Raw genomic sequence first — 14,546 nt, forward strand, 5'->3', positions numbered from 1 at the left:
AATATAATTGTTACGAGTTACGAACAATTCAAAATAGCAAAGATCGCGGTTTTCTACGTCTTTCAACGAAACACTGTGAGAAATCTAGGTCAGTTCTTTGCGTTTCTCGATAAAATGTTCAATATGTACATAAATTACAAGAAACATACAAAACGCATTGTTTAAATTTACGTTAGAAGCTCGGATAAAAAAGTTGAAAAAGGTGAGTTTTTTTTAATTTCTTTGTCGTTCCAAGTAATGGCCAAATTAAGAAAAGAAGCATTTTAGTCATTCTACAACATCATCGAACAATTTAAGTCGTTTGGTCCAGTTTTAAAGAAGTTACATATCGGTTTTGAAAGTGTACAAATAGTTTTGGAAGTCACCGTAGCTAGATTATTAGTTCTCAGAGCGGTTTCCCTTCAAGAATTGTTTAAATCGATTAATACCTGTGCTCGAATGATAACTGTATCGAACTTGTTCCAAGGGTCCGATCGAGTTGCCACCCACCACATAGTACACGACAAAGTCGCGGAATTTCTTCTCGACGATGTAGACGTTGCTCGGTTCGTAATCCAGGAATTCCCACGGCGAACTCGGCCGGTTGGTATAATCCATTGTCCGATCGACACTCGCGCGAGCACTCATTGTCGAGGATCAACGACTGATACTGCCGCGCAAACTGTTCGCGATAGCAAACACTCTGTATCAACGAAGCTGGAATTCGCGGCACGTCATCAGAAACTGATGTTCCGGATAACGACTCGCCCCATTGCCGTTCAATTGAAATGTATACTGAAACTGCGAGTGTGTCGCGACTACGATTTTTAATCGCCCAGGAAACTACGAATGCCTCCTAATGCGAATAATAATCGCGTGTCCCAGTTAGGAGAATGTTCAAACTTCGCCCACGTGCCCGACACCTGGCTTCGAACAAATAAATCGACATTTGCTTTCTCCACGTACACTTCCCTACAAAACTTACTTGACACAAAAGAACCGAAGGACGCTTTTATGATTTCGAACGTTACGCTTTTCGGTGCGAACTCAAACGAAACGGTATAGTAGAGCATGTATGGCGAACGAAATATCTACTTTTTATATTATTTTCACATCAATTCGGATCATATTACTTGTACTTATATTCATGTTGTAAATCATATGAAGATCTTGGCAGATTAAATTTCTCATAAAAATCACAAATTAACCCTTCGAGGATGGATAAATAATATAATATATAGAATACATAATGTATAATAATATAATGTATAGAATATATAATATGTAACAATATAATATATAGAATATATAATATGTAATAATATAATATATACTTGTATACATACATATATAGAATGTATATTAGAATATATGTACAGGGTATCCCAAAATTGTCTCGCAATCCGAAAGTGGCGAGTTTCTCGGGTCATTCGAAGCAACATTTTCCTTTACAAAAATTTTCTCCGAGACACCGTTAACGAGTTATTAACGAAAAACAGTGACCAATGAGAGGCGAGCTCGGCTGGCGCGAGGCGACCGAGCCAATGAGCGGAACTGGGTTTCGTGCGCTGGTTGGCTGGCTCGCTTCAAATGATCTGAGGAACCCGTCATTTCCGGATTGCGAGACATTTTTGGGACACCCTGTATATGTATGAATGTATATTAGAATATATGTATATGTATGAATGTATATTAGAATGCATATTATGTTAAGACTTTTGACAATTTTTTAAAAAGTATAATCAAATTTAACAGCGCGAAAATCACTTTCGAACGTGATATAAGAATTATTTTGCGATGCCTTAACAGTCAGTGCACTCGAGTGCAAACGGATTAATAATCGACTTGCGAAGATTTCGAAGTGCGCCGAGAATTGAATGGTAAACGTCCGATGCCGAGAAGAAATTAATGTCGCCGAAACTGGCTATAAATAAATTTTCTCGTGTGATTGTAAATCGCTGAAACGCGCGCAGCGGTTCGAGCGACCGTGTATAATTAACTGAAAATTAACAGCCCGTGTCGCTTTCAATTGCTAACCAGCTTACTTAATTCAGAACGTGAGATAATTAGCAGCAAGTGGTGACTGTTCATGCGTGTAAACGCGATTCAAAGCTCCTACGTCAATTTGATACGTTCACTCGAAACAATCGTCCCGCCTAAGGTCCGCGCCGCCCAAACGATTCTTGTCGTTTACGATCGGGAAAGCTTACGGGCGAGCCGGCACGAATCATTTGGTCGACCTAGCACGTTTCACGAACGATGACTTCATCCCGCCTCTTTAGGAACGCTCGATTACGAAATTCCCGGCAGCCCCGAAGGTTATAATTTGTCAAGCATTTCGGGCCGAATGACATCCGAACGACATCCTGATCGCTTTATCGATCACTCCGAAGAAACCGAGCGATCGGAAGCGAGTTAGAGGACTCGTCAAACGAGTCATTTATCGATTTTGGCACTGGCGATTCTTGGACCAGTCGCGAACCAGCTCCCACGAATCGGTTTCACGCCGGTTCGACCGGTTTCCGGTCGAAAGCTGTCCAAAATTCCTTTAGAGAACGAACTTGTCTTTCCCACCCCGCGCCACTGTCGCTCTACAATCTCTGTCTAAAAACGAGTCGTGAGAAATGCTAGAGCGACTCAAATGTGGCAGGAATTTATTTATTTATTCGACGGCAACAACTAGACGTGAGATGGTTTTATAATCGATTTCTGATACGGTAAAATCGTTCGTAACTTTATGACGCGCCAGCTTAACTTTCGCATCCATATTCGTCGATAATAATAGGGTAATTATATAATTAATATTTAACAATAATTATTTAATTATTAATTAACAATTATTATATAATTAGTAATTTCACAATAATTATATAATTATATAATGAATAATAATAGAGTAATTTCTCCCTAATTTGAGTTCGGATTGCGCTAAAAAGTGGACAATTTTGGAAGAGGAGCCTTGCGGCTCGTTCTTATAGTCACCGATTGTCATCTCTTCCCAAGTTGTCCGTTTTAGTGCGCGATCTGAACGCGAATTAGCGAGAAATCAGTCTATTTCTAAAATGTTTCTAGAAATTAGAAATTAGAAAAGTTATTATTTTACACTAGCGTAACTCACTACTCTGTCCCGAGACTTACACTCGAAGTTACACATAGACTGCTAATCATTGTGCAAAATATTAATTGGATCTGACACGGAGCTAGGCTATACCGGCACGTTAACACGTTCATCGACGATTTACAACTTCCAGAAATATCGTCAAAGTCAAGGTGAGGCGGTTAACGAAGCCAAAACTGTACAGAAGAAATTTATCACGTCATTCCGCGTTCTTCGATGCCAATAAAATTTTATCTCCTCCGACAGACTGCGGGGGAGATTAATTTTTAAGCCTGATCACATCATCACCCACATGTTACCGAACTGGTAGCCACGATGACTACGATGTCCACGGTTTAGGGCCCGTTCAAAAAAATTCTGGTCGAGGACAAAGAAAACCGGATTCGACCACCGATCGACCTTGTTCCTTCCTCCAACCACTTTCCCGAATCTATTCGTGTCCCGCGTCGGTTTTCTGTGTGTAAACAAATTACAGTAACTTCTCTCCAATTGTCCCTCAACTTGTAAACAAAAATGGACGATTTGGGAACAGAAGATACCCGCGACGGCGGCGCTATTTCGCGCCGCGAACACCAAGAATCGTGCGTGTTTAATCAAGATTGGCGATTCTAATCGCTAAACCATTATCCTACTTCCTGCTCTTCCCAAATTGTTCATTTTTGTTTACAAGTTGAAGAGAACAATTGGAGAGAATTTACTGCATGTTTCTTTCTATTCACTTTGATATTAAGACTAGATTTACGGAGCACAAACAACAGCTGTTCTTTATTAGTTTATAAGAGTAACAATAAGACATTTATCCTGATTTTTAGCAGGTGTTATTTGTAACATTTGCAGTAAGTAACATGTAAATTGTATAGATAACTCATAAAGGTATCTACGATATGAATAATCGTAAATTAAAGAATTGGTGACCCGTCGTTTTGACGTATTCCGTAAATCTAGTGTTAAACCCGATTTATAGCGAGTACGGTTTAACATTGTTTACATTGTGGCAAAAATACTAATCCGAAGAAATTAGTTACATTAATAGAAATCAATCTCGTATCATCGAGCGAGACTCGTTGGGTCTCAAGATGCTCGAAGCTCGGTTCATCGAAGCCCAATATTCCTCGTTTTCCGTAATTGTTTACAAGTAATATGCGAGATCGCAGAGAAACTAGACAAAATAATGGAACAAAAAAATGTCTACCAAAGAGAGACCTCCAAGTGTAACTCTGACTTTTCGATCGGCCTTTGCACAACGCGGTAGAGCTTAAAACGTCGAAGCTAATATTTAATAGTTTTTTAGATATTCGAACGTCAACCGTTAACCATTGTCACGTGTCACGCGTGGAGCCTGTTCGACGACCAGAGAAGTACAAACAGAAAGAGGGTTATATCAGTAAAGAAGGACAGTTAATGGTTATTGGATTTTGAAAATGATAAAATTGAAGCTGACATGGAATTACCGCGGGGAACGTATGTGGACATAATTCGTACGCGGAGCAGAATGACAATGACTTTCCGATGGGAACAGTGCCTGCGATTCGCTTGGGTCAGCCTTGAGGCCCCGTTCGGCATTGAATAGCTCTTAGGATGCTCCGTGAGCTTCTATTGCGTGAGCATACAGACCTAGGAGCATAGACGCCGTTCTAGCGAGTGCAATATATCAACGTGGCCATAAATCAAAAGGCTCGAGATACGTAGCGCAACGGGAAGAAAATAAGAATATATTCCAACGAATTTTCGACATCTCTGGAGAAGAAAGTGAATCGCGATGTAAATCTTGATTTTGTAGGAACATCTACGGTTCAATGAACATTCGATGGAAACTGCACAAGTCCGAAAAATACAGTGGCCCACAAAAGCGTTCGTATATCTTTTAAAAACCTTTTAAAACCTTAAGAAAGCCTCTTTGAAACTGGACTAGGCGACTTGAATTTTTTTTTAGATGATACAGGGGACTACTATACCAGACAATGACCAAAATGTCTTTTCTTAAATTTTGCTATTATTTGGAATTGCAAAGAGAATATATAAAACTCTCGTTTTCTAACTTTTTTATAGGAGCCTATAACGAAAATTTAAAGCATGCCTTTCCTAGATCTCGGTAACTTGTATGCCTGCTGAAAATTTGATCGAAATCGGTAAATTGAGAGTCGAGCTACAGGCGTTGAAAGATTAAAAGAAAAAAACTGTAGACTTCTTACAGTTTTTGGTGAAAATCGTGACGAAACTGCGACTTTTGCCATCTTTGTCAACCGATTTCGATACAATTCTCAGCCATAATCGTTATTTTATAATTTTCGTTATAGGCTCAGATAAAAAAGTTAAAAGAAACGAGAGTTTTTTAATTTCGTCATTCCAAATAATAGCAAAATTTAAAAAAGACATTTTGCTCATTGTTCGGTACACTAGACCCGTTATCGTCCAAAAAGAAATTCAAGTCACTTGGACAAGTTTGAAAAAAGTTATCGCGTTCTAAAAGATGCACGAACACTTTTGCGTGCCACTGCGGTAATTGGAGCACGCGAAGTATACCTCGCTGAAAAGGCAGAAAAGATGGCAAACTTTGCAACCGAAGACATACATATTAAGATGTAATGAGTCAGATAAGCCGACAATGTCGCAGGAGCAAGAGGAAGGTATGCTGTTTAAACATTCAGACTGCTGCTCGGTTCTGGTAGCAGTTTCTGCGAATAGGTTGCTCGAACGTTTCTGGAACACAAAATTGTGTAACAGTCGCGCGGCGGTAATAGAGTCTACCGATATCCCGATGAATATTCATTGGGGCTAATAAAGCCCAACGTCTTTAATCCCCTACTTAAAATTCACCGGCAACAGCGACACATTCCGGCGACGCCCGTCAAAAGCTGACTCGACGCTGCCGTCACTATATCAATTCTCGCGTTACCTCGACGAACCATGTTGCAGAAGTTGAGACAGGGCGAGAACGGAAGTCGCGCACCTTCTCGGGACACGCGAAAGGAAAATATTATTCTCGGCCTATTTGGACTGATTACCGAGCTTCTTCCTCTATCGGTACCGGGAATCGTTAGCAAATGGCATAATTTCGAGCCTCGACTATCGAGATGCGCCGCCATTTCCCGTGGTAAACGCAGAGGAAATACGATAAATTCTCTCCAATTGTCGCTCAGCCTTGAGACAAAAAATGGACAATTTGAGAATAGGAGATGCGACGATTCGCGAGTCTCGCGGCTCGTTTTTATCGTTGTCGATAATCGTCGATCACAAAAACGAGCCGCGAGACTCGAATTTGAGCCGTTTACTTTGAAAGTGGCATAGGTCACCTTGTTTTTAAGTCGATATATTTAAGGGTTTGCGTTTTAACACGTTTCAAAATATGGATGCTAACTTTCGAGAAGATTTACTTACTATTGTCGCATCTCCTCTTCCCAAATTGTCCATTTTTGTTTACAAGCTGAACGGTAATTGGAGAGAATTTACTGTATCTATCTATCTGCAGTAAATTCTCCCTAATTGACGCTCGGATTGTGCACAAAAATGGACAATTTGGAACAAGGAGATTCATTTTTATAGTTGTTGACAATCGGTAACTATAAAGGCTCGCAAGGCTCGAATAATCGCATCTCCTCTTCCCAAATTATCCATTTTTGTGCAAAATCTGAGAGTCGATCAGAGAGAATTTAATTTATTTATCCTATCCAGCCATATATATATATACGAGCGACGGAATAATTTACTCAGATTTGAAAGTAAACTTTTTTACGCTAATTTATTGTAATTTCCTAATTTTTATTAAGATTCTTAAAGCGCAAGAATGTCATAAAAGTAATCGATGTCGTACGACCGTACTTTGGCAATTTTGAGATTTAATCGAATAAAATACGTTAACTTTATGAAATTGTCGACGTTCTCAGCGTGAAAAAGTGTTAATTCGTTGACGGTTATTTGTTCGCTCCACTAAAGAAGTGTATTTATTAATACAATAAATTCTTCGAAGTTTCCATTTACAACTGCTGGTTTAATAAATTACTAAAATTCATAGTGGATTCACGTTCTTGCGAAGAATATTCCGTAAACCACGAGGCGTTACGCAGAAACTGGTTTTTCTTAATAAAGAATCACGCAACGTTCGGAACCGCGTAAGAATAACATTAAATTAAGACGTCTAGATTCCAGTTTGCTATAAATCTGTAAAATCCGCGGTCGGCTCATTTAATGTACAGCAGAACGTGAATTTGGTTCGAAACGCGGAAGAAAGTATTTATATAATAAATCAGTCTCATAACGATTAATATCATTTTCTTATCGAATTACGTAAATGTATTGGCTTTGAACATCGTGGTAACGTCTGCTCGATTGTACATAGAGTATTGAACAGTGTACAAGATTGAATTGTGTCTACTTATTTTCAATTGTTTTCGCATCCAATTGGCTTGTGATCTGAACGGTGATAGGTTAACAGGATCGTCAAGTTTCGATTCTATTTTCAGTGTGACGAAACCTTTAATAGAGGCTTTATTGACGTAATTCTATGAATTGCTGTTTCGAAATGAATTTCTATGCCGTTCGCGATATATCGGTCCATTCATGACGTTCAAGGTGAACCTATTGGATGGTATTTCCGATACAAAAATTGTCATGCATAATCATTGCCAAAAGCTGTACAATTTTATTAGAGTTCGAGTGCAGGGTAAACGCGAACGTGGAACATTGCTCGGAAAAGACTAATTCTTTTAGAACAATTGCAGCTGTCGGACCATTCGTCTTCTACGAAATTGGCTTCAATTTTCTAGTATCGATACGGTAAATTTATCGCTGAATGCAAGCGTTTCGATAATTCCCGGGAAAATCGGAGCGGTTAAAGATCCGAGGTCTACCAAGTATCTACAGTGATGTGAATAATTATATAATTATATATAATAATTATATAACTATATAATTTTATATAATAACTATATAATATATAATAATTATATAACTATATAATAACTACATAACTACATAATTTTATATAATAACTATATAACTATATAATTTTATATAATAACTATAATATATAATAATTATATAACTATATAATTATATGTAATAACTATATAATATATAATAATTATATGACTACATAATCACAGACTCAAGTAACTTTTACATATTTAGTGATATTTAAACAAAAACTCAACGAAACACCGTATTTGTACACTTCTATATTAGAAATAATAGAAAATAGAAATATAAAAAATAAGACGGTTCGTTAAGATTTCGCGTGGATGCCAATAGAAGTTACCTCGAGTCTCTAATATAATAACGCACACCGCGGTATTTTTCTAAAACCGTAATGCACGAAGCCAAATCGCCGAAGATCGCGATCCGCGTTGCTTACCGGTCGACTGGCATGGATCGATCACCTTATCGCGACCACACAGTTCGTCGATCTATTTCCGCGCTACGTGGACACTGATCGCGAGCACTGATCAGGCCGAATCGGTTGGGCGATCGACGGGAAAAAGATCGACCGATCGTTCCCGGAGGCCTCGGCTTTCGTTTTCGCGCGCGGCCGCCGCAACCTCGCGTGTTTCAAGGTAACGCGCCGCGTACACAGCAATTATGAGCGCGTAACGCGCGCACCAGGTGTCGGTTGTTCGTCCCGATTTTTCCGTGGAATCGGTCGCGCCGTTGTTCGATCGATGGATCGCGAAGATCTCGCGCGCGCGCGCGTGGACGACGACGGGACGCGACTGTTCGCCGTGAAACGCGGAAACACAAACGGCGTCGCGTCTCTCGAGAAACAAGAGGAACGACGTGTCGCCGGAAAGTTTTGCGAATCTGACGAGACTCGATGGCTACTCGCGCCGCGATGACTACTCGCGCCAGTGCCACGGCCGACTGACTATCACTGCCATGTTGCGATCGCGTCATCGTTGGCGCGATAATTTAACTTTGATCCATGTGCTTTATCGCGACGACTGCTGCCGCCAACGACGCCGCTATTCCAATCGAATTTGTTTACTCACGATTGGCGATTCTAATCGCTAAACCATAATCGCAATTCTGCGGAGCATCGTATCGCCATACCTTAGCCGTGGACAATGTCGCGCCTATTTATGATCGCGCGTCTATGCTATTGATTTCAACTGAAGAATTTCTCCTCGGAATATTACTGTCTACGAGAGAGTGACTTTTTTACCACAAAATCTATCATTATATTTAACTTTACCACGTCCCTCTTGGGCAACCAGCGACGCGACAAAATGTTTCATTTGTTTGCAAATGTGTAAAGAAATCATAAAGCATTACGGTTATAAATTATATAACCTACAATATATAATAATTATAATAATAACAACAACATATATAGAATATAGAATATACAGGGTGGGCCGGAATTGGAAGTACAACTAAGCACGGTAGCGAAAGTTTGATATTACGTTTTTTAATCCGAAGCTCAGTTTTCGAGAAAAACAACTTTAAATTTCGTTCATCGTTCTAAAGGATTTAATTGTGCCGTCCTTTCTTTTGCCGCAGTTGTCTCCGTCCGAGACAGTGTTTACAAACATTAATTGTTATGTCTGTTTTGCTCGGAAGAAATTAGCTGAGAAAAGTGTAGGACCGATTCCCACCAATCCACCTATGTTAATGCCCTCGCAGAAATAGAGAAAACGCGTTTCTCTTATTGGCAGAAACGATCACTTCCTATTAGTCCCAAATTAACCGCTGCACTGAATTTCCACGAAACGAGCGACTCTAGTTCGGACGATTCAAAACAAACAACGCCTCCTGAATTTTACTTACACGTATGTAAGTCCGTTTGATCGTTCAATAATAATATAATACATAGAATACATAATATATAATAATATATATAATATAATATATATAATATATAATATATAATATATAATATATAATATATAATATATAATATATAATATATAATATATAATATATAATATATATAATATGTTGAAATTTTAGCCTCGAACAAAAATTAATCTATAGTTTACTTAGTAAGATATCTTCAGTTAAGATATCGGTTTACATTTCGCCGGCTCCGTCAGCGGGCAGCGACGGTGATGTAAACTGTATATATTAGATGCCGCGATACATCATCGCCGGTACCTTTTGATATACATCGTGCCCTGACTGTTTGAGGGTCCCAGCGTCACGTATACAATGTAAAACGCGACAAATAAAACGTCTCTGATTGGTGGACACGACGAACCCAAAAAGGGTATAAAAGAAGCGTTTCTTCTTACCGGACTCTCAGTAGAGTTTGGTCGCTCGATCGGTTTCGCTCATATACCTTCTCTCAATAAAGGAATAAAATAAAGTCCTTTTAAGCAAAGTATTAGAATCATATTCATTTTCATTCCATAATCCCAACATAATATATAATATATTGGGTTAGCAACTAAGTAATAGCCGATTTGTTCAATGAAATAAAAAATTATTTTTATTTGGAATGTATTTTTCATTTTGTTCGATGACCTTTTGCCATCTCTCCGACAACTTGAAAATTCCACGCTCGTAGAAAGTCTGATCCTTTTCGGCCAAAAACTGAGTTAAGTGAGATTTTACAGTGTCAGCATCATTAAAAGTTTTACCACGAAGGGAGTTGTCCAGGGATCGAAATAAGTGGTAATCCGATGGCGCGAGATCAGGGCTATATGGTGGGTGTAACATCAATTCCCAACCAATATCTATCAATTTTTGTCGAGTGGACAAAGACGTGTGCGGCCTAGCATTGTCCTGCTGGAAAATGACACCTTTACGATTTACCAATTCTGGTCGCTTTTCCTTGACCGCTGCATTCAATTTGTCCAGTTGCTAACATTCACGGATAATAAAAAATAACATAATAATAATAATAATTTTATAATATAACATTTACGGATATCATAAAAATGGGAGTGAGAGACATCTATAACTGAAATCGGCAATTACTTAGTTGCCAACCCAATATAATAATATATAATAAAACAATATAATATATGGAATACATAATATATAATATATACAATATGTTATATATTACAATACAATCCTACAAAGGGTCGTTCTAGGCTAAAACATTGTCGGACTTATAAAGACACTTTCGTAGAAAATAATTGAATAAACTTAAGTCACACAGGCGTACATTGTAACAAAAATTATGAGAAATTTAAATAACTCCTTGTTCTTGTAAAGAATCAATCACTTTTAACGCGCTATACATTTAGGCTTATTAACCAAGTACTAAGTGACGTATACAAACTGCGGACTCGTCATGGCACAAAATGTAGTCCTTTCTTCATGACGAGTATACTCGTCGAAAACAGCTAACCGGATAAGGATAATCTGATGTTGCCTGGACAAAAATCACGAACTACTTATACATATAGTTTCTTAAGGGTTTAAGAATGGCTTCCTTAATCGCGCGCGCGTTCCATTATTTTGGCCGTCCGACTTCGCCCGAGATTACTGCGAACAGAGGCTGTTACTCGTTTCTGTTAAACTCCTACGCGCTCGCAGTCGATAATTCTCTGGTGGGCGAGCTGCAGGGTGTCTGTCAAAGTGTACAGTTCCGTGGAAAAACACACTTCGCTTCCTACACTGCAAGGCTTACGTTGCGACAACGTGTCCGACTTGATATAAAGACTCCACACGTGATTTACTAAATATTTGGTAATTAGATATACGGTAAATTCAAGAAACAAAAATCTTCCAATTTTGGAAGAGGAGGTACGATTATTCGAGGCTGACGGCTCTCGTTTTTATAGTTACCGATTGTCAACAACTATAAAAGTGAATCTCATTTTCCCAAATTGTCCATTTTTGTGCACAATCTGACCGCGAATTAGGGAGAAATTATTGTATGTACATACTGTCGAGAACTAAATATTAGAGTAGAACTATATGAGCCGTTTATTTTCAAAGTGGCATAAGTCACTTTGTTTTTAAGTCGATATATTTAAGGGTTTGCGTTTTAACACGTTTAAAAATATGCATGCTAACTTTCGAGAAGATTTACTTGTATTTGTTACCTTAGGATACTGATATTTTTCTCAGTATAAATAATTTCGTATAAACATTAAAAAATCACCACTTTTCATTACGGTAAAGTGACTTAAGCCACTTTCAAAATAAATAGTTTAGAAAAATGACTGACATATATTAATTTTGTCCGACGTATTTTACCGAAGTGATGTTTTGAAAGGACAGTGATTTACTAAAATTGTTGAATAAATTTATACCATGAACATATTTAATATAAAGGTTTGATTCAAGTAGTTTTTATTTTAATATTCATAAAATATAAAAATAATTAGTACATTTTAAAACATAAGTATAAGTAATTTATATGAAAATACATCAGTTCAATTTAATTATCGTCATCAATAGGAGTGATTAAGTCCTCGGAAATCGTGTTTTGTTTCAAATTTTTTAAATAACTTTGGTATATTGGGGGTATATAATTAAGCAAGTCCATCGTGTCTTTGTATTTTGCTGAAGAAACAGGACGAGATCCAGCGTATAACGGATCCATTTCTATTTGTGAATAACGCCTAGGTCTTCCTCTTTTTGGTGACAAATCCAAAGTTAGAAATTCATCATCATCATTCATTTTTTTTTCTTTTTTTTCATCACTATTCTTTCGCACTTATAAAAACAAGTCCAGTGATCACAACTTTTTTAAAAATACTGAAAATAATTCAAAACAATACTTCACATACACTTATCACACGTTTCTATTTCTTTTACACTAAGCCCCGCAATTAATTTCCTGAGTACAGCGACTTACGCCACTTTCAAATTAAATATGTTTGTTATACCGTTAATTAGCAAAACTTCTCTCGAACAAATCTCAATAGTTCTCAACTTATTGATTGCAAATTTTTAAAAAATGAAAAGATACCGTTCAATTGTAATTAGTGTTACCATTAACTCGATTTTTTTGAAAAAATGACTTATGCCACTTTCAAAATAAACGGCTCATATCGTGATTTCAAACACGCCTCGGAAATTCCAGATTCGCAAATGCAAATCCTTGAACAGCAGCATAACCACGGCGCCCTGTCCATTTCCCATTTCGAAGCGGACTCGAATAATTGAATCTCTTCCGAATCATATGTCTTTTATCCCGGGCATTATTCGCAACAATGCGCACCGCTTGCCGGCGCGATTCGTCAGTGTCGTTGCGAATTTTTCGGGATCACCGGCCGCCACGGGGTCCGCAGTCCGAGTTAAAACTGTCCGACAGATTCCCCGATTATCATCGATCTCCCCGGCACTGCTCTGGCTCCGGTAATTAGATAAATTTCCACGGACAACCGGGAATTCGAGCGACCGTCATTTGGCAAATCCTGGCCGCCCATTAAAGGCGCGCAGGGCTGCACAACACGCGTATCTGGGTTACTCGGATCCTGCGTTTAATAAAATGCCGCGGGACCGAGCGGCGCCTAAATTTTCGTGGCAATCTCTGCCCGTTCAACGCCGCATACCGGGACAGATTAACGCTGATATCGCGACCCTGTAATGAAACATTGAGGAATGCTTAATTGCCGTGACGAATCGTCTATCTCTGGATCTTCGAGCCTGCGATCCTCTTTCGATTGATAGCGGCGTTACGACTACTGTATTCTTTCATCAAAATATTGATAAAATATTGGGTTGGCAATTAAGTAATTGCCGATTTCAGTTATAGATGTCTCTCACTCCCATTTTTATGATATCCGTAAATGTTATATTCTAAAATTATTATTATTATTATTATGTTATTTTTTATTATCCGTGAATGTTAGCAACTGGACAAATTGAATGCAGCGGTCAAGGAAAAGCGACCAGAATTGGTCAATCGTACCATATAGCCCTGATCTCGCGCCATCGGATTACCACTTATTTCGACCCATGGACAACTCCTTTCGTGGTAAAACTTTGAACGATGATGACGCTGTAAAATCTCACTTAACTCAGTTTTTGGCCGAAAAGGATCAGACTTTCTACGAGCGTGGAATTTTCAAGTTGTCAGAGAGATGGCAAAAGGTCATCGAACAAAATGGAAAATACATTACAGATTAAACTTCATTCCAAGTAAAAAAAATTTTTTATTTCATTAAACAAATCGGCAATTACTTAGTTGCCAACCCAATATATATATACGAATCCAATAAATTAAGAAATTAATACCGAAGCTTAACCTTGAGATTTCGTTCCGCTGTAATTGCAAAAGTTGTTCGAACGCTTCTTCCATGAAATGGAAAAATGGAAAATTCTATCGACTCTATCAAATATGACCGTATTAATTTTGTTAACATTATAGACGTTTAAAATTGTTTAACGCACGGCTCTCATTTTTGCACAATTGCTCGCATAGAATTATATGTGTTAAATCTGTTATTGGAAGACTGCAGATCTTTCTGCAAGATATAAAATCGTTTATATCAAACGCAAGAAGCGGGAAACAAATAGGAGTGCATTTCTTTTTTTTTTTTAATAGCTCCAA

At 38.2% G+C, this 14,546-nt stretch overlaps 1 protein-coding gene across 15 annotated transcripts in view; it reads right to left on the reverse strand.

Moving 5' to 3' along the window:
- mtd (TLD domain-containing protein mustard) overlaps positions 1-14,546 on the reverse strand; it is a 424,160-nt gene that overhangs the window by 106,731 nt on the left and 302,883 nt on the right. Inside the window, exon 1 of one of the 15 annotated variants that reach the window (XM_033481310.2) lies at positions 429-841. The exons of the other annotated variants lie outside the window; for them this stretch is intronic. Within the exon in view, the coding sequence (XP_033337201.1) occupies positions 429-627 (199 nt within the window). The 5' untranslated portion in view covers positions 628-841. Of the gene's footprint in view, positions 1-428; positions 842-14,546 lie in introns of those variants that run through there. 15 annotated transcript variants of the gene reach the window in all.

The sequence above is a fragment of the Megalopta genalis genome, unplaced genomic scaffold, assembly GCF_051020955.1.
Source record: "Megalopta genalis isolate 19385.01 unplaced genomic scaffold, iyMegGena1_principal scaffold0050, whole genome shotgun sequence".
Taxonomy (NCBI): Eukaryota; Metazoa; Arthropoda; class Insecta; order Hymenoptera; family Halictidae; genus Megalopta; species Megalopta genalis.